General features: G+C 33.0%; 1 protein-coding gene across 2 annotated transcripts in view; it reads right to left on the bottom strand.

The window, feature by feature from the left end:
• LOC118182829 (cell adhesion molecule Dscam1-like) overlaps nt 1–21560 on the bottom strand; it is a 71359-nt gene that overhangs the window by 48775 nt on the left and 1024 nt on the right. For both annotated transcript variants that reach the window (XM_035352223.2, XM_035352224.2), the window contains exons 2-4: nt 9938–10213; nt 2577–2696; nt 1209–1379 (exon numbers count right to left, since the gene is read on the bottom strand). In XM_035352223.2, the coding sequence (XP_035208114.2) occupies nt 1209–1379; nt 2577–2696; nt 9938–10213 (567 nt within the window). The remainder of the gene's footprint in view (nt 1–1208; nt 1380–2576; nt 2697–9937; nt 10214–21560) is intronic.

Here is a 21560-nt window from a genome sequence, read left to right as displayed (position 1 = left end):
GCCACATATTATGAAAGTGCCGGCTGATGACATGTTCTTCTGTAAAATGACACTTAAGAACATACGTAACACATCATGCAATATGTGGTGGAGCTCCACCTCGCATAAGATTGTGCCTGCAAGGCACTGATATGATTGCAGAGCCGGAACAATTTCATTTTCTTAACATTGATGTATATCACTGCCTAATGATTGAGCAAGTCACTGGATCTGCAGAGCTTAACTAATTGAAGAAGTACAGACTAGAAATAAATGATGCAGAAGAGCCACACCATACTGTCACTTTTGGTGAATGCAACAGAACCTCTAAGATAGGGATGAATTTTCTGTTTCCTAAATTCAGCAGTTGTGAATATTCACTACACTATCCAAAATAAAAATGTGCTTCGTCTGTCCAGAGGACATTCTAAGGCCATTCTGAATCGACCTCACAGCAAGCACAAAACTAAAGTGAGAACCATAGTCGAGTGTCAAAATCACGTGGAAGAAACCACTGCACCAGTGAAAGTTTGTAAGGATTATATCAGAGAATATTCCGCAAGATCTTATGGACAGTTGAACATGGCCTTGAATGTGGCCTATCCAAGCCCTCTGCTATACACTGGACACTATTGCTAGTCTTGAAGCTGTGTCCTGCACAACCTCATGTACTCCTTCTATGGAAATGGGTTTTAATTTTCCAGGATGAGCAGAAATCGATACTGTTTCTTCAAATTTAGTTATTTTCTGATGGCTTTGAACATTGATTTTACCTCTTCGAATCCCCTTCAAAGTTCGAAATTTCCATAGAGAGGCTACTTCAGAATTACTGTTTTGGTTAAACAATTTTACTAAGAAAGCCTGTTGTCATAAACTTATCGTCACTGTGAGCAGCAAGCACATTGAAAACAAAATCTATGTGAATGTTTCTAGGTTTTATAACAGCTGCTGCATGATGTTGACAAAGATCTAAATTTTCATTGCAAGTTTTCAAAGTAAAATGCCCTATGGCATGCCAACCAATTTTTGCCCCTTTTCCAGAAACATTCCCATCCCTTCATTTAAGCCCACTACAAAGTTTAACAATCTTCTGATAACTATCTTGCCAGTAGGTAGTTTTGAAATACGGTTCTAGACACCCTGTTCATTGTATCTAGCATTTTATATATATTACAAAATATGAATTAAATAAAAAGAATTGTGCTACAGAAAACGTTCTTGCAACTCACCAAACACTGTCAGTACTGCACTTTTTTGTAACCCATTTCCAACACCATTTGATGCTTCACAGATATAAACACCACTTTTTGACTTTCGGGCTTTTGAAATAAATAAACTGCCATTTTCATATATTTGAAAATCATCTGATGGAAGAACAGGTAAAATAGCCTGGTGAGATTCTAAAATGAGAAAAATAATACAAGTTACATAGGAAGATGTTTTAAACATGCAGTATTCTTACAAAAAATATAAATAATAAAATATAATTAAAGTTAAAACTTGATGTAATAAGAACATTTTAGATATATACAAACTTAAGGAATGAACAGATTTTTTTTTAAATCCATAAATATTACAAACAATTAATATATAGTTAATTAATGCATGGCTGCTTGACTTCTTTTCAGCCAAACATTTTCATTTCTTCCATTTCACATGATTTCTGAAAATGCCTGAAATTCTTAAAATATTACATCTTAGAATATATTTTAACATGGTAAATGATACATTCGCAGTATGTTGTATGCAAAAATAAAACTGAATTTTTTATGAATTTCCATATTTAAAAATGAATTAAGCAGTTTTAATATGCTTTGTAGAGAAGCATCATCAATTTTAAATAAATTATAGAAGCATCTTGAGTTTTAAATAAATGATATCTAAAAATGTATGTATGATAATATTCCAGAAAAGGATTTCAGAAAATAGAAATTTTTGAACATTATAGGTTTACTAAATTTCATGCTTTTTTAAGTAAGTTTTTACTAAATATTCTAGCATTTAAATTTTATTGCTTAATTTTATTATATCCAATTTATGATATAACTTACATTATGTAATAATATGCCTCCTTTTTCAGCTTGTTTTGTTGTATAAGTTACTTATGTGTTATATATGAAATAAAAAGTGAAAAAAAAAAAGCGAAAATTTTTTAAAATGAATAAATATAATTTACAGTATAAACGTAATTAATGAAGCTTTTGCTTGAAATTATCTTGGTTAATTTTAAGTTGGAGATATGTTGACATTAGCAATTATTAACAATTCATTTAGAAAAGTCACAAAATGGGGAAAAAAAAAAAAAAACATACCTATTGCCAACTAAAAAATGTTGTTACTCACGAACAAATAATTATCTTTATAGTTATCACAAAACAATCAACCAAAAGTTACTTGTGATGCCATAACCCAAAACAGATTAGCAAGCTTCTGTATTGCATAACAAAATAATTCTTTTCCTGTGAAAAACTGCACACCATACTAATTTTGAAACTGTGGCCAGATAACAAACACAAGTACAAAATTTTTCTTCTTTTAATACAGAAAAACATCGGAAAAGATAAAATTACATATGATATGTTAATAAAAGAAATTACCAGATTTTTTTTTCCATGTTATTTTCACTTGGGGAGAGCCTTTGGCAACACAATGAAAAATAGCTTTTTCTCCCAAGTGAACTTTCAGATTTGTTGGTTCTTCAATCCACTGAGGTGGGGCTGCAAGCATATTATTTGTTTAAGTAAATAAATGCATTGAAAAAGGTATTCACATTTATATACCCCTTTCCAAAAACTATATGGATATTAGAAAAAAGAATGGGACCATTCTTAATGACCACACCTTTATATTCTGATATTATAAACTTCAACAGTTAATATTTATTACATAACATCATACAAGAGGAAACATGCTGTAAAATTTAATCATCCTTCTAAAAAAACTGAAGAAAAAAATAGATTACTGTTATAATCCATGTAAAATAACTAAAAAAATACAATACAAATACAAGGACATTTAAAAGAATTGCATTATCAGCAATAGACCCTAAAGTATTCATGTCATGCACAAGATCTTTCTCCACTTTTATTTCTCTGACAAATTAGTTGTTCAATGTGAATAAACAATGCCTTGGCATGATTTCATTTACTGTACTTGAATTTTCCACTTAATCACTCACTCTCTGGGGATTTCAAATCCTTCATGCTGTGTTAATTTTTCTGAAGCTTTTTTTCTAATTAATGAATCCTGTAGTACACAATGCTGATGCAGTGGCAGAAGCATATTTCTGGTAAATCTTGCAAGATGTGCAAAAAATTCATTTTTTAGTTTTAGAATATATAAACCAAGATATTTTAATCTTTTCATTATTTGGCAATGTTCTGTACCATACAGAAGATATCAAATATCTGGCATCATGCTCAGTGGGCCTAAGGTCTACATTTTCTGGATAATTTCCAGCTAATAATATAGCTTGACTGCTTAAAATTGTTACTGATTGTTCATTTTTTCTGTGATTGGCGAACTGCCTGTGTCCTACAAATCTAAAGTTTTTAAGTGTTCATCTTAATGCTGCGCAACTCCAACTAAATGAGGAGATACTTTACATCCTGGCTTAAAGTCCTTCAGCTGTTTGAGGTTGATGAAGAAGCTTGTTTTCTTGAGGTTGATGAAGAAGCTTGTTTTCTCTAATGCTGACTTGTAGACTGCCGGGAGATGATAGATTAAGATTCTTCAACTCAGTCACACCAATTGCAAAAATTACTAATATCCTCTAGAATCTCAGCTTAATTTTAGCTGCAATCTGTTTCCCTGTTTGGCCCTATCTTTAGCGCTTTTTCGATATTCCGCTCTGGAGAGTTTTTTTCCTAAGCACGCTCGTGATTTCTATTCCACTATATGAAATACATTTTCAGTTGCTTTAATAAAAACAACTAAAAACTGACATACTTACACTCGACTGTCCTAGAGCTGTATCCACGGATGCGTTTGCTAACTAAACGTTTGCATCTCACTAAATGTAGTATGAACTACTGAAAGCAGGCATACTTAAAATGAGAAAAAAAAAAAAAAAAAAAAAAAAGAAACTACAGAACTAAAAAAACAAAAATGATAAATATAGCTTTAAAAAGACAAAATGTGTACTACCATTTCAAATAATGTCAAAGGCAAGCTTAAGTTGCCAACTGGCTGCAGGAAAAAAAAAAATCTAGATGCCATAGTCCATGTTGACAGTCTGTTTTATATGCTTAACCCCCCCCCTCGGGAATTGACTCAGGAATACCTGGGAAGTACTGGCTAGGATCTTTACTTATGCAGTCTCAACCACGGGGTATATAATTTGACTTCACAGAACTAGAACCCTAGTTCATTCTAAGGCAGGTTCAGGCTTGGCTGGGACCATACTGGTACTGTCGTGTTGAGCTAGATGGTAGTGCTCTGGCCTTTTCGATGGGGGTTTGGCCCTCAGAGCCCAAGTGTCAGGGAATTAACAGAGCGGACAAGGCACCAAATTGTCCGTATGTTGCCCGGAGGCAAAGATGTTCCAGTGTTCAAATCACATGTACTAAGCGTTCTTCTACCTTGTTCAAGGTTATGTATAAAGCCGTGCAGGGACCGTGAGATCTGCACCGCCATTGAGGAAGTCTCTGAAGCTTGGATAATTATATCCCAGTATGGCAGACCCAAAGGTCAACCAGAACAGGAGTCCCTGCTTTTGCAAGTTGTATATGCTCAATGTATGTTAATTAGAATTATTTCTTTGGTTCAGGATAGTCAAGGTTAATTTTTATTGGGAAGGGGGGTCTTATAAAATAGTCACTATGCTTCTCCATTTTCCAGGAGTCCCACTATTGTCCTGTCTCTGATGTTATCTGATCTTGCTGCACTTAACTTTCTTTTAACTCTTTGTTTGCTTAAAAGAAACCTTAGTATTTAATTATAAAGCTTCTTAAAAAGAGACTTTTAAACTTGGACTTAATGTTATTAATTATGTAACTTAATGTTGGATTTATTAATGTTGTGGCAAAATAAGACTGTTGTTGCAGTATAATTAGACAACATTCTAAATACAATCCACTGCCACACTTGAATTTGCCACCTACAGAAGTTACTGCTCTCAGTAGGTTCCCTGTCTTGCCCCCCCTCCAGATCCAGGACTGAGAATATTTCACTAACGGGCAGAAAAAATAGCTATTTATTGATAAAATTATATCAGATATGAAATATATAAAATATTTTCTTCAGAAACAAAGAGTAACTCTTTATTCGGTCTCTTCAAAAGGTGGCAACTTTTGTATATTTTGTATGATAAGTAAATAATTCTCAGTGATATAATTAAAATTTCCAATATCAAACTAAACTAATATGAGTGAATTACACTTTCTCTTTCCTGCAAAAGCCAGATTGTTATGTATTTAAATGTGGCTTTTTTTATTATCTGTGAGTTGATCTGTATCTGTGAAGGTTGATCTGTATTTTCTTAATTGCTTCTTGGAAAAAGTCTCAATTTTCTCTAATCTTTTTGAAAAAAGGTTAGACTGTTGTAATTACTTTTTCTAACCATTTTTCGTTTCCTTGACTTTCCAGAATTTTCCACAAGAATAGGAATTTTATTTAAAATAACAGATAGATGAGGAACAACCATCACTATATATAGATTACATAAGGGAAAAAAATTGAAAGTTTCAGATTTTAAATTAAGTCCAAAGCGGCAATTTCCCTCCCCCCCCCCCAACTTAAACCATAAAGTTTAGTTCAAGTGCAATGTCTCAAAAATAATTTCAAAATGAGCATATCTTTAGAATTTCCGATACACAGTTCCGCGTGCTGGAGATAAAAAGGTCCCCCACCCCACAGAGTGTTGCCATTGCTCGCTTTTAAATCGTTGAGTTTGTTACTCAAAAATTCGTTAAAGTTTTACAAAACATGAAATTGATAGTAAAACAAATTTCAAATTTGGTCTTCCACATACCCATATTCGTAGGAGGATTATGTCATTCAAAATTCAATGGCTCTATGTACCATTGTTTTATCACAATGAGAGAAATATACATACATTTATGCAGATTTTCCATTATTTAATTTCTTCAAATATAATGCAGGACTCTAATATTTGATGGAAACAGTTTGAAAAGTGATTCACCATTTATAGTGATTCAATGAAAAATCGCAAAACGAAAACAATAGTCCTTCAGAGACAAATCCCCTTTGGACTAAATATGGTTTGGAAATTAATATTCAGTGAATTATAACTATATACAGGGCTTAAAAAACTAATTGCCTCTTCTTTGGTAATTTTACATTTTGAAAGACAGAAAATACCTGTGGAAAGAATGTAAATATTGTAAGATATTACAAAATCATAACAGAAAAGTGCTCCGAAATAAGCAACCAATGATGAGTGAAATAATTCTACATCTCTTTATGACAGCTTAAAATCACTTCTCTTATACTAGCAGAGAAATAAGGAACAGCTATCGGCATGACATACGAAATAAGCAAATGAAAATACATATGTTAAAACTACATACAACACTTGAAAAAGTAATGCAGCAAAGCCTGTTTAAGAAGTTTATTTCTTAAAGTCATAAGTATTTTTTTTTATTCTAATAATGATAAATTTCCTCACACAAAATATATTACCTTGAAATAAATTATTTGCCCAATTAAAAAATCTGCACATATCTTTCAAGAAACTTTCCATTATATCGAAACAGATACTTTTTAATACTTTTTTTTTAATTCTTATGGAATGCACATACTTCCCCAATTTGAACTAGAAATGGAAGTCAAAGTACTAACACTTTTTTCTATTGCTGTCAATGCCTCCTGACTGAGTACAGAAACCACCTGCTATCATCATAATGGCTAGCAAGATACCTAGGTGAATTAGTTATTTAATGCAGTAGAAAAGGTTGCTAAGTTTTGGTCCATTTTCTTTTACAATTTGTAACATGAAACAGGATGGATTGCTTAGAACAGGAAAAAGAGGATGACTTATTCATCTTTTCTAATTCTTTTAAGACATTGAGAAATTTGAAAAAGTGGAAGACGCTTCCACTTTCTTCTATCTTCACTTATGAAGCACATTCTTTGAAATGTTAAATTTTCCACTTGAAAAGCATGTTTTAAAAATGGCACCTAAAAACATCCAAAGAAAAACTTTATTTAACACAGAACACAAATTTTTATTAACCCGCGAGCGAGTGCACTGGGTCCAATAGACCCGCGCTATTAAACAAAAACCTTACTTAAAGCATGCCTATTTCACTCAAGTTGTTAAGGTCCAGTGTAGTCATGTCTTAGGTTGACCTCTTTATGCTTCCAAAGTTTTTTCACTAGGGTTTTGATTTGGAATCTTGATTTTGATTGCATCAGGTCTTTTAGACAAAGCATGCATATTCATGTTACTGTTACATACTTGATTTGTAATAGTACAGAAAACGGCAAATATGTCACATAATTTATCTTACAAGAAAGAAATTTTGCAAAAGTTATTAGATGTATCAACTGGTGAAGAATATATTGAAGAAAATGAGGATGGAAGTGATCATGAATTTTTAGTTCACCTGATATTGATTCAGATATTGATATAGATTCTGAAAACGAAAGAGAGCATGACATAAATTGTTTTACTGAAAAAATTATCGGAAACAAAAATTTAAGAAAAAAAAAAAAAAAATCTGAAATTTTTCAGATTTTAAATTACGTCCAAAGGGGCGTTTTTTTAACGTTTTGAGTGTTACCTTTATTTATTAAATATCATGTTCTTTGCACTTAAACCATAAAATTCAGTTCAAGAGCAATATTGCAAAATAATGTTAAATTAAGCATATCTTTAGAATTTCCGATATACACAGTCTCGCGAGCTGGAGATAAAAGTATTTTTTTTTTATATAACGTTGCCATTTCTCGCTTTTAAAGCATTGAGTTTGTAAATCAAAAATTCGTTAAAGTTTTACAAAATATAAAATCTATAATAAAACAAATTCCAAATTTGGGATTTCAGATGCCCATATTCGCAGTAGGATTTCGTCATTCAAAATTCGATGGCTCTATGTACCATTGTTTTATCACAATGCGAGAAATAGACAATCATTTATGCAGATTTTTCATTATTTAATTTCTTCAAATATAATGCAGGACTCTAACATTTTGTGGCAACAGTTTGAAAAGTGAACCGACGTTTATGAGTCCGACGCAAAATGCCAAAACGAAAGCAATAGTCCTTCGGGACTGAAATCCCTTTGGACTAAAAAGATTCAGTGTTTGCCCAGTGAAAAATTGCTGAAAAATGAAACATGCTTCATCAAATGTAAAAAATATTTGTATTTGGAACACACAAAAACACTTTCTTCAATGTGCTGCTGACATTTGTTGTTTCATTTGTTCTCAGTGTCTATAGTGCTTATAAAGAAAATTAGAATCAATACAGAGTAAAGGTATTTTTTTTTTTTTTTTTTTTTTTTTTTTTTTTTGTCTACACTAATATATAATATGATTTTCTATTCCCTTAAGAAATTGTATTTCATTAAAGCATTTGAAGAAATTAAAAATTTTAATTTGCCTAGTTTTTAAATTTGATCATAAAATTTATTATTGGCATAGATGCAACACTTTTTCTGAAGATTTACAATATTTTCTTCAAATAACATAAATTGGGTCTTTTGGACTCAGCATGTGCACTTGTGTAACAGATATGAGAGTGCATCCTCCTGGGTTAAAAGAAGTGGATAAAATCCTTATTTATTTTAAATTCAAACTGCAAATAACTTAGCTGTGACTAATCTAAACGGTATTGTTGCTGAATAATGAAGTTATTTATAGTGAAATGTATGCATGGGTGTATTAAAAAATACCTTAAAATAAACATTTCTTTACAAAAATATGAAAACAATTTCTTTGCACGTTTTACAAATAAGTTGTTTTGAACACGCTAATGTTATTCATACAGAATAGCTTTCAATCCATTAATTACTATCTAATACAAAAGCCTTTTTTAAAATACATGAAATAGAAATTATAGATCAAAGCAGTCCATCTGAAAATACTTATTAGAAAATCTCGAACACCATAAAGGAGAAAAATATAAGATTCAGATTAAGAATTTTTTTTTTTTTTTTTTGTAATACACAACTTTATGGGGAAAAAATTGAAACAGACATGCTTTTTGTATTATAGAATTTCTTCAGAAGAATAGTAATGTAAAAGTGAAAAGAAAAAAAGTTTTGACTTTTACAATGTAACTCAAACACAAACAGGAAGCAAACATAAATAAAACATTTTTGTATAGTTATAGCTACAACTTCCTAATTCTAAATAAATAAATTAATAAAAATTATTTAGATTTTTTAAGACGTTTTTAAAGGAATTTAGTCCTTCTTATAAATGACAGACATGTCTTCAAATACTTTTCAACAGAAGAATACTCTATTTTAATTAATCATTAAGATAAATTTTTCAAAATATATATTTCTCCCAATAAGTTAAACTGCCATATATAAATGCTTTTATTCAATAATACACTGAAAGTTTTTTTGTAGATCTGTGGCAGTTTGTAAAGCATTTCCTTATTAAAGTGACTGTCACATAAACCTCTGGTGACATTTTAACATTTTTGTTAGCTTTTTAGATTGATTTTTAGGTGTTGTAAGCTAAATGAACATTCTATACATTTGTCAATATAAGATTTTCAGCATAATCATTTGAAGATAAACAGGTAAGTATGAGAGATATCCCAAGATCTGAGCATATTTCTAGAAGTTCAAGAAAAATGAAACATTAATTCTTGCACTGTTCAAGAATCAACTAATTGTATTATATTTTTTATAATCATGTTTACATAATATCAAAATTAAATTATTAATCAAAATGCTAAGTACCAGCAAGAAAGGAAAAATATGTCAAATAGTGGACATGAGAAATGAACTTTTGGCATTTATCACATAAAAAAGATTACCTGTAACAAATATTGATGCAGTAACACGATCTGTTCCTGCACTATTGGTAGCTATACAAGTATAATTTCCTATGTGCTCTAAACCTAAAGGGTTGATTGTGAGGGATGATGTCCATTCATCTAATTGTTCAATTCTTCCAGATGAAACAGGTAGTCCATCTTTCTTCCACTGGAAATCAATAGGTTGATCTCCAGTAGAGGCAACACATAGTAACTTTGCTCTTGATTCAATAGTTAAATGACTTGGTATAGATAATGGATTCAACTTTGGAATTTCTGGAAATTAAAAATATAATTAAACTGATAAACATGCTATCACATTATAAAAATTACATTAACTTCCAACATTCATCATTTTATAACACAATCAGTTTTTAGGTGATAACTGTTATTCAGTTATTTTATGAAGAATTATTTAATTTATCTCGCAAAATGAACTTTCGAGAACATTATGCAAAATGTTCTAAGTGGATGAGCATGGAAAAAAGGCCTCATGAAGAAAAATATTCTGGATCAGCTTTGCTTATGTAATATTATAAAACAATTAAAAAGAACTATTTTACTTTTCAAATTGGTAGATGAATATTCATGCATTATAAAAGTTTTTACTTGTAACAATCTTTAAAACCTGACTCATTCATTACTTTACAATCAATCTCATTATGCCAAGGAACTTCTGCTAGAAAGCCTGTTCAGTATTTGATATTCCACAAAACAGCTTATTTGACCCATAACAAGTACAAGTTTTCATTTTTGTTAGCACTGCTTAGCACATTTCTCAAAATCGCCAACTTGAAAATAAAAAGTCAAATACTACACATCGACCTATTTTCACTCAAGAAAAACATCAGAAAACTGCAAAAACTTGGCACTGCACACTCCCTTGATTTTCTCCATGTACACATCAACACGCATCATATAAGTGGGTGATTCTACATCAACTTGAAAATAACAAGTCAAAGAATTTCCCAAACTCTATCCATGTACACTTCAATCTATTTTCACTTTAAAAAACATCAGACTAGGCATTGCACACTCCTTTGTCCATGAACACATCAATACATGCCATATAAGTGGGCAATTCTGCACTTATTATTCAAATTTAAATACCAGTTTAGATCTTAATTTATTAAAATTACAGGAAAAACAAATAACTTTATTTCAAAAAACTATACAGATAGAAACTTAGAAATACTTATATTAACTGAAACTGCTCAACTAAAACTATACAATGAAAACAAATGCAATCAAAGCTAATATATTAGAATTTATTTTTAGTAATATTTAGAATTTATTTTTAGTAATTTTTAGAATTTATTTTTTCAGTAATTTTTCACGTAAAAATATTGCAATAAAAACAATACAAGTAAAAATTTTTAAAAAGATATTTATTTTCTGAATTATAATTTTTTTAACATAATTTACTTGTACTATTGTAATGAATGTATTTTTTGATACCCTCCTCACAGAATTCTACAACCTGTGTAAATAGCCAGTTATTCACTTCTCCATAAGTATTCCAACCTTTCTTGAATAATCTCCTCGTTTTCACACTTTTCTGTCACTAAGTGCTTCTTCACTGTACACGTCACATGCCTGACCACACCTAATGTCAATGACTAAGTAAAATTTTCATATTTTTGCTGTTAAGAACCAATTAACTGTATCAGTGAGATTAATTTTCCTAAACATTTTAAATTTACACTACAAAGCATATGGACTGATGCCATAAATGCAAGTGATGTCAGATTCTGTACAAAATCTGATAGAAGCCTCCATATGCACTCATTCTCAAGCATATATGAAATTTCGGTACTTTTCCGTTTTGCTAACGCAAATCTCACCAAGTAGACTTTACTGGCAAAAACACACAGTATACAGATAAAAAGTGTTGAAAAATGTTAGTTCTAAGAATTTTTTATTTTGAAGGTATAAACATTTTAATGTCGTTTAAAATTTTGTAAAAAAGCCAATAAATTTGTAAAAGACATTAATTTAAGAATTTACTATGCTTTCATCGTACAACATCCTGATTCGCCGGTTCATATCACGTGATCCCAAGTGATATTATCTCACAAAACTACGCTACAAAAATCTAATTCTCGCAGTAATTATCTACACTAATTTCAAGTGAAATCTTAATTTGGAATACAAGTTTAAATGCAAGAACTATTTCAATTGGTACAAATAGCTTACTCAGAAGTTAAAACCGCAGTGCTTTACTTCGCTAGTGTATTCTCATTAAAATCGATGAATTTACCCTTTGCCTTTTCTATATTTTTGCCATCGGGTGAACGGTGTGATTGCATCCTAATTGACTTAATTACTGCCCTTGAATGGCCTTAGGACATAAAATTGAACTATCTGATAAAAATTCTATGTAATTGTATGCCAGTATTGAAAGAATCAATCTGATAAGAAATGGCTGCGACTTGATTTGAAAATGCGAAAGTTAAAGTAAAAGGTTACCAGCGAGGATATTTCGTTTGGCATTGGTTGTACCATTACTGGCAACTTTATCACATGCACGGGCAAAACAGAAAAGACTAAATAATACTCAGACTTTACTTAAAAAATTTCCTATATATATATATATATATATATCTAGCTCAGAAAGTAGCCTGAAAGTCTGAAGATGTGCATAGAAAATAGGTTTGCTTTTTATTGTTATGTTCCAGTACTTTTTAAACGACATTATGAATCTTGTTATTTGATAGATGATTAGCAGCAGCACCTTCAACAATACTACAGCTATATTTCATTCTAAAACAATTACATAAATTATAATAATTTTAAAGCAGAAATAGACATCAAGATTTCCTTTTCATTCAACTGGTTATTTATTATAATTACTGTATGTTGGCTTGCAACAAGTCAGCATATTATTGCAAACCTGAAGAAAGGCAGACTGTGGATTGAGAACTACCACGCAGATTAACCAGTGAATCTTCGGATTATGGTAACTTGGCGATTTTTTGGTGAAAATTTAGCGAACAACCCTGCTACAGCGACCTGGTGTTTTTTGGGGGGGAGGGGGGTTCAATTTTGTTTTCACGAAGTAAAGGCATTTTTTTGTTTTACTCAATATTTTTTCCAACAATCTGCTAGCCGAATTACGCTTATGCTAGAATTTTTATGGAACAAAAGTACTTAATCATGATGAAGATTAGGTGCCGAAATTGTTTCTAAGTACTTATTACTAAAATCACGAATGGAATTTTCCGGAAAGTAGTGAAACAAACGTGCATATAAATTTGTTTTTACAAGGCAAATTTATATATCAAACATGTAAATAATTTTTCTCATAAATCTGAAAAACGAAAAAGCAGGAATAGCATATTAATTTATTTATTGCTTATATTTAGAACAATGTATAAATATAATCTCTTCAAATGATTAAAAATACTAACTTAGCATACTCCATACACTCATACACCATTCAAGCAACTCTTTTGGATGATCACACAAATGCAATAAAAGTTTGGAATTTACTTTAGAGAGGGCCATGGGATCCAAATATTAGGTAACACTGTTTCACACAAGATGGAATGAAGCTGAACATACAAAATGGTATGAAGTACTGCAGATATTTTTGAAAATTTCTCCCTTTTTTGGATTAAAGAACTCTGATTCGTCCATAAATGTCACATAACATGTCTCATGATCTCTCATTTCTCCGAGACAAAATAATCTGTGATTGGAACTGTGTACTTCTCAGATTATTGTTAAAGTCCTAGCTAGTAACCTTTATCGCCTTACCAAAATGTTGCGAAACTACCTATTACCATATTCCAAAGATTAACCGATTAACCCATTCAGGCACGCTACTTTTTTAAGTTGGAATTTCAACAAAAAAAAAGAAAAGAAAAGAAAATGGTAGGCAGTTTAATCAGGCCTAGAAGAGTACACAGGTACAATTTTGTAAAGATAGCACACACCATTTTAATTCTGTGGGTTTACCAAAGCAGCCTCACCGAATGAAGAAAGCTTCGAAAAGAGTGCTGAAGCGAGCTTTGCCGGTAAGCATGTAATAGAGTAAATGATATATCTGCAATTAAAAACACTACATTCTGATTACCACTGCAGATTTAGCATTACCCAGGGTGAACCACAGGGAGGCCTGCTACTCTACACCCCAGAAAAAAAAGGTCGTCTTAGTTATATGATGATTACATGCATATAAATGGGGAAAAAAAATGACTTGACTAAATGATAGTTAATTAGTTACACTTTTGTCTATATATTTTCATGGTGGTACTTTCTGAGGCAAGTGACACAATCTTTGAAAAAGCACAACCAAACATTTCATGTTTTGCAAATGTACCGGGATTCGTATCGGATCCACTATTTGTAGGCAATTCATTTAGCACTTTCAATGCTTTAGAAATGGTCAGCCTTCTCCGACCCACTTGCAAAATAATTATAAATCACTAAAAAAAATAATAATACTATTATATCTCTAATTAAGAAAATATAAACTATAAAATAAAATTAAATAAGTATCTAGAACTCAAAATTACCAAAACGTAGAGCTAACAAAACTTCTTTCAACAGAAAAGAAAGAAAACTGCTCAAGTGAAAAATCAGAGCTAATTACAGAAACTACAACACTACCATTGGTGACATGACAAGATAACAGGAAACAGCATCAATCAACGATTCTTATAAAAATGCTATTTCTGCTGTTTATCTTCAGGCAGTGCTCAATAACGATCACTCATTCAGAAATTATTCTGAGAATTTTGTATACTTTTCTGTGCGATATGGCATATGATAAACATATTTTAATAATATTTTTAAATAAAGTTCAATACAAAAATTGTATATATATCTATGCTAACTGCATTACCATAAAAAGAAAACTCACTAAACAACAATCATTTTTTATGCAAAGAGATTCTGCTTTGACTCGCGTTTGTTTACTTCGGCAAAGTGCTACGTGTTAAAGTGTGGGGTTTCTTCTTGTACTGTGGTGATTAGTTTGCGCTTTAAGTAAAGCTAAAAACAGATTATTTTGTTCTCCTGGTTTGGTGTTTACAAAGAAGATACAGGTAGGAGAATTTTCCTTTTATTTTGTGCGGAGACGCAAATTGTGATGAAGAAAGATGGAGTGGAGCTCTGTGAACGGGTCTAGCCCGGACTTTCAGTATAAACCACCCATATCATAGGAATGTCTATTAAAAATTTGTCATGAAAAAGGAGTAAGAAATTACTCCATCTTTCTTAAAGGTATAGAGAAAAATATTAACGTAAACAATCCTAAAATTTTGAAAGATGAAATATCTAGCAAAGTGGCTTTAGTTAAAAATATTGACTTCATTAAAATTATAAGAGATGGAAAGCTTCTGATAAATACCTCAATGGCAGAATGTGCGTGGCAAATATTAAACATATCTAAATTGCATAACGTAAAGGTCTCCCCTATGCTTGCCATGACTGAACTGACAAGCAAATTTCTTCTATCGGCCATTCCAGTAGAAATCGAGCTCTCGAAGCTAGCTAATGAGCTGAATCATAATAACGATATTGAAGTATTAAATTTAAGAAGATTTATGGCCAAAAGTTCAGACAGTAACAAGAAACCCTCAGAAAGAGTACTCGTTACTATTGCAGGTTACAACTTGCCAGAACATGTAAAAGTATGGCTGACAAGACATAAGATCACAAGGTTCTACAATAATCCAAGGCAATGTCCTCAATGTCTGAGGTTTGGTCACGGAATTAAAAACCGTACAGGATTAGTAAGATGTAGCAAATTGCACCAGGACACAATGCCAGAGTGTGCAGATCAAATGTGCGTTATGCAGCAACTCACATGAAGCATCCTCGAAGAATTGTCCCAAATACATCAAAGAAGGCAATTTGATCTTCGTGCAAATAGTTCCGATATTTCAGTGATCAACGTCTACCTTCCAAATGGCCAATTCAGGGTGAAAGAGTGAGATAAAGTTCTGGCTACATTGCCCGGCAAGTTTATTATCTTAGGAGACTTCAACTGTCACAACCCGGCTTGGGGGTCAAGCAGGCTGTCAGCAGGGGGCAGAGCACTTTTGGTAGAACAACAACCTTAGCATTTTAAACACAGGATAGCCCACCCATGTAAGTCCCGGAGGAAACGAATCCTGCATTGACATCGCTTTGTGCTCAGCCAAGCTTTATGGTCAATTGAAATGGAAAGTTTCTCCTGATCCCTTTAGCAGTGACCACTACCCTATAAAAATTAAGTTCATAAATGATAACAACACCTCTGCTGCTGGCAATCGGAGAATAATTGCTCACTGTGACTGGAAAAAGTTCGCTACAGAAAACAGTAACAGAATCAGGGCTTTGCACTCAGAAGAAAGAAACCTGGAAAATATCAACTGCATTTTGAGTGCCACGAAAAGAGAGAACCTAAAAAAAAATTGTGATTCAACGCAAAAACAGCCCGTGATGGGACACAGAATGTAACTTCATTCTTGGCCAGAAAAGGAAATGTCTTAGACTCGCTAAAGCTCATCTTTCAAGAGGTTACTGGATCTCTTACAAGAAATGGAATGCTTACCTTAAAGAGGGTCATTAAAGTCAAGAGAAGGCTGTATTGGGAAAAAATTTGCAGTCATAACAGAAAGTATGGCAATTTATTTAGGATAGTTAAAAATATTCAAAATAAAAAAAGTCAGGTCCAGTTCTCGAACAATATCTTAAAGTACCAGAATCGCCATACCTGGTCAGCTGAAGAGCAGAGCGTAGTGTTTGCTAAGTACTATTCAAGATTCACTATTCAAAAATTCATTCCCCTGGGTTTTAGTGACGAAGAGAGTAGCCGTATTAATAACCCCTTCTCTGGATCAGAACTCGATAAAGCTATCAGGAGCCTCAAAAACTCTGCTCCGGGACAGGATATGCTATTACAGTTTTAGCTGATGATTGCAAGCGCTCCTTGAGGCCTGTAACAATTCATGGAATTCGGGTCTGATCCCTGAGAACTGGAAAGAAGCTATTGTTATTCCTTTTTTGAAACTCAGGAGCAACAGTGCACTGGTTTCCAGTTACAGACCAATTTCTTTAACGCAAATTCTTGCCAAAGTAATGGAAAGGATAATTCTCGATAGATTACTTCCGAGGATCCAGCAAAGTAAAAGACTCTCATATATGCATTATGGCTTTTTTCCGAATAGAAGTTGCCTGGTCCTGCTTAATAAATTGTTCAGTAGCATCCTGTACCACAGGAAGCAAAGGAAAATTGTTCAGCTGGTGGCCCTTGATCTCAAAGCTGCATTTGATTCAGTTTGGCATGATGGCCTGCTCTATAAAATCATGCAATTCGGTGTTAAAGGGAATAGTATCCTGTGGATTGCTAATTTCTTGAACCAGAGAACAATCAGAGTAAAGTGGAGAGGGGTCTTTTCAAGACGCTATGAGCTTACCAGCCCTGTTCTTCAGGGCTGCATTTTGTCTCCTATTTTCTTCACAATCTTCATGCACGATATCTATGAAATTATCCCATCTAATGTCGACTGCTACGTGTATGCAGACGACATATTCCTCTACAGTGCAGATGTCTCGGTCCCCAGGGTAGTCAGTAATTTGCTGTGTGCAGTTTAAAGTGCATAGATGGGCTAAAGAGTGGAACTTATGCATTTCCCCAGAGAAAAGTAAATCGATTATTTTCAGTGGGACAAAGAGTAGTGAAGAGAATCTTCTGAAGCTTGATGGTGTTAGCATCCCTACAGAAGATCACATTAAAATTCTGGGCATGTGGTTCGATAGTAAACTGAGCTGGAATATCCATGTAAATAAAATAGTACTGAAACTGGAAAGAATGATGAATGCATTTAAATTCATCGCGAGCCCCAGGTGAGGTGCCAGAAAAGTGGATCTCGTTAATATTGCAAATGCTACAATAAGAGAAGGAATAGAATACGGCAGCTGTCTCCTCATGTCTACCTTTCAACAAAATAAGAAAAAGCTTGAAATTGTTTATAATCACACCTTAAGACTGGCTATAGGGGTGCCTATCAGCACCCCTCTGCCGTTGTGATATGTTGAAGCAGGGGTTTTCACCTTAGATACGAGAAGATGCATCACTGCAATTAAGTTCCTAATAAAGAATATTGCTCTGTCAGCAGCCTCTCCCATTGCGGAAAGTCTGAAAAATTTTTTGCAAAGATGCAAGTACAAGTGGAGCAAAATATGTAAGGCCATTAGCCAGTGTGTTAAAGACAAGCTAAGCAATCTCGAGCTAGATTTCAGTAAGCGTATTACTTTTAACAATGAGCTAGATTTTTCTGAAGAAGTTAAGTGTTGTTTCAAAATAAATGAGTAAGAGTTCCAGAACAAAAATCTCTCAGATGTGGAGATACAGCAATTTTCCCGCTGCATTATTAATGATTACGTGAATCAAGGTTTTAAGACCTATGCTACAGACACTTCCAAGTCTGATACATGAGTTGGTATTGCGGCTGTAGATCGAACCACGGTGATTGTCAGTCACTGCATATACAATAGAAGCTCCATCTTTTCAGCTGAGGCTTGAGCCCTTTGTAAGCTTCTTGAGAAACTGAATCCTAATGAAAAGGTTGGTTAATCTTTGGATTCTCGTAACTTTGCGATTTTTTGGCGACCAACCCTGCTACAGCAACATGCTAGTTTTTTTGGGGGATGCCATTTTGTTTTCACGAAGTAAAGGTATTTTTTTTTTTTTAACTCAATATTTTTTCTCAACAATCTGCTAGCCGAATTACGCTTATGCTAAAACTTTTATGGAACAAAAGTGCTTAATCATGACGAAGATTAGGTGCGAAATTGGGAGAAAGTGCAGAATCGCCCACTGTTTGTCACATTTTTAAGAATTGCACATACACGGTATCCATGTACATGTCGACCTATTTTCATCTAAAAAAAACATCTCAGAATTGCACAAAAATTGCATTGCGCACACTCTTGACATTATCCATGTACACTGCTAAAGTCCTAGCTAGTAACCTTTATCGCCTTGCCAAAATGTCGCCCAACTACCTGTTACCATATTCCAAAGATTAGCCAAAGGTTGTTATCCTTACAGATAGCAAATCTGTAGTCAGCGCTTGAGCTGTGTTCATAGGAGATTCAACTCTCTCATCCTTAAGCTCTTCGAGTAAATTAAGACTTTCCATCACCTCACAGACATCTGGGTTCCTGGCCATAAGGGTATAGGATTCAATGAAAGAGCGGATAAAGTTGCGAAAAGAAGAAATATGAATAACTCGGGGAATCTTTCAGGAAAGGATGCGTATAGGTTCATCGAGAATACTATTAAGGAAGAGCAAGTCGACAGCTGGTGGACTTCTTACACCGGCCGCAGATTCAGCTACTGCAATGTTCAGTGTAAGTGGAGTAAAGGATTAAACATCGATAGGAAAATGGAAGTAGTAATCGGTAAAATAGGATTGCAAATGTTGGACACGAACCAACTGTTGTACAGGTATCTTAAGAGCGAATTCGCCATTTTGTGATTCATGTTATATGCTCTGTGTGTGTGACAGTACAGAACATGCAGTTATTCACTGCATGTTCTGTTGTGTGTGACAGTACAGAACATGCAGTTATAACTGCATGTTCTGTACTGTCAAGCACTCACGGAAAGTACTATAGTGCCAAAAACATTATGCTCAAAAAGATGAAAATTAGCAATACTGACCACTTAGCTGATCTTTTAAATCATTGTAATAAGAAACCTTGGAGATATTATTTCCTATGCAAATTTTTCATCAAATACATCCTAAAGAATTCTGAAGTACTATTAGTGTAAGGGTTTGGTTTACGGACTGGCGTTTCCCCATGAATTGGAGGGAATGCATCCTTGTAGTTTAACATGTAAATAACATTATATCTAAGTTGGAGCATAAGGCACCAAAGGGAAGGCAAGCTTCAAGAACAAGAAGAAGTGATTCTAAAATATCTAGCAAAAATATAGAGATGAAAACAGCAGATTTTGTAACCAAATTTATGTGTGAAAATACCATGAGCAAGTGGTGACACATATGGAATATACAAAAAATAGAAAAGGGAAGAAAAACAAGTTAAAGAAACAAACATTTTAACATTTTACATAGGTTCTCGAAACAAACATTTTACATAGCTGCTCGAACATTTTAACATTTTACATAGGTGCTCGAAACAAACATTTTACATAGCTGCTCGAAAGTATAAATACCAGTAGCACGAGTAATATGCAATTCACAATGGCAGAGCACAAATTGGCATATTAAGCACATTTTAAGTGCCACAAGTGAGAGTTCGACCATTAAATTGTATCAGTTTCAATGGGACTTTCGTAAAGCATGCTCATGTCCCCAGATAAAATACATACATATCAAATCTGGTGACAACAGAGGCCAAGGAATAGATCACCTCATCTGATACAGTGCCTATAAGAAGCACTAATGTTAAATCTCTCTTTCCAGTTAATAAGCTCAAACATTTTATATTCACCACTGCCTTCTCAGGAATCATTCTTTGAGCAGTTTCTCTGTTTTATTTGCAGCTCTACAGATAAAATACAGTCTCTCTTTCCAGCTCTATATTTGTACAGTGATGTATACCATTAGAAGTCCATTCTGGGAATGATGATTTATAACAGTAATCACCTTTTTTCACCTACCGATTTCAACAGCACCCTTTACCACCTCTTTAGTGGCTTTTCGGTATATGCTTTCCATTATAAAATCTGCTTATTTTGGCGTCAATTCCCATTACATTTTAGTACCATCTTGTATATCATGCCTTTTGATTGATATCTTGTCAATGTTTCATTGTAAAGTGTGATAATTTAATATATATTGTTGTTTATGGCATAAGTGCATCAAAACCATGTCAGCACTCATTCTTTAACATGTCTGAAAAAATAGGCGGGTGAAGTGCAGAATCGCCCACTTACTTGGCACATTGTGTTTGCTACTTTTTACAAGAGTAAGAAGAATTGGATTTTTGTCAATTTCCTTTGACTTTTTAAGTGAAAATACATCGATGTGTCCATGGACAAAGGCATTGCACAATGGCGAATTTATGCAATTCTCCAATTTTTTTTTTAAGTGAAAATAGGTCGATGTGTACATGGAAACCGAGTTTGTGCAATTCTTAAAAACACGCCAAGCAGTGGGTGATTCTGCACTTTCCCCAAAATAAGACACTAAAAGTCAGTGTTTGTTATTGGAAAGATAATACAAAATGGGTGAAATGTTCCTTTACACAATAATAATATAAAATCACTTGCGGTTTACTACCAAAGAAAACCTGTTTACTTGCTGTTACTTATTTTTCACTTGCAAAACTCCCAAACAGCTAACCAGCAATGGTTTTAGCACAATGATTAAACAAAAGTTATCATTAGGGAGAAAAAGCATATAAAGTTCATATAAAATGTGTGATAATAAGTATATATAAGTCTAATTTAGTTTTTTAAACATGCTATTTCATGTATATAAATTAAAACTAAGAAAAAAAGCATAATATTATAATCAACTTGTTAAACATGAGATTTAGGGCACATAAGTTAAAATTAGAACTACATAACATGACATTAAGCATGCAGAAGAAAAGCATAAAAATAGAGTAAATATTAGTTATTGAAACTGATTTGTAATTAATTCGTTTATTACAC

Source organism: Stegodyphus dumicola, chromosome 4 (assembly GCF_044657685.1).
Source record: "Stegodyphus dumicola isolate Sdum_Otavi_A_Nest chromosome 4, ASM4465768v1".
NCBI classification, from domain to species: Eukaryota; Metazoa; Arthropoda; class Arachnida; order Araneae; family Eresidae; genus Stegodyphus; species Stegodyphus dumicola.
Note: the sequence above shows the minus strand (reverse complement) of the source record. Positions and strands in the feature narration are given on the sequence as shown.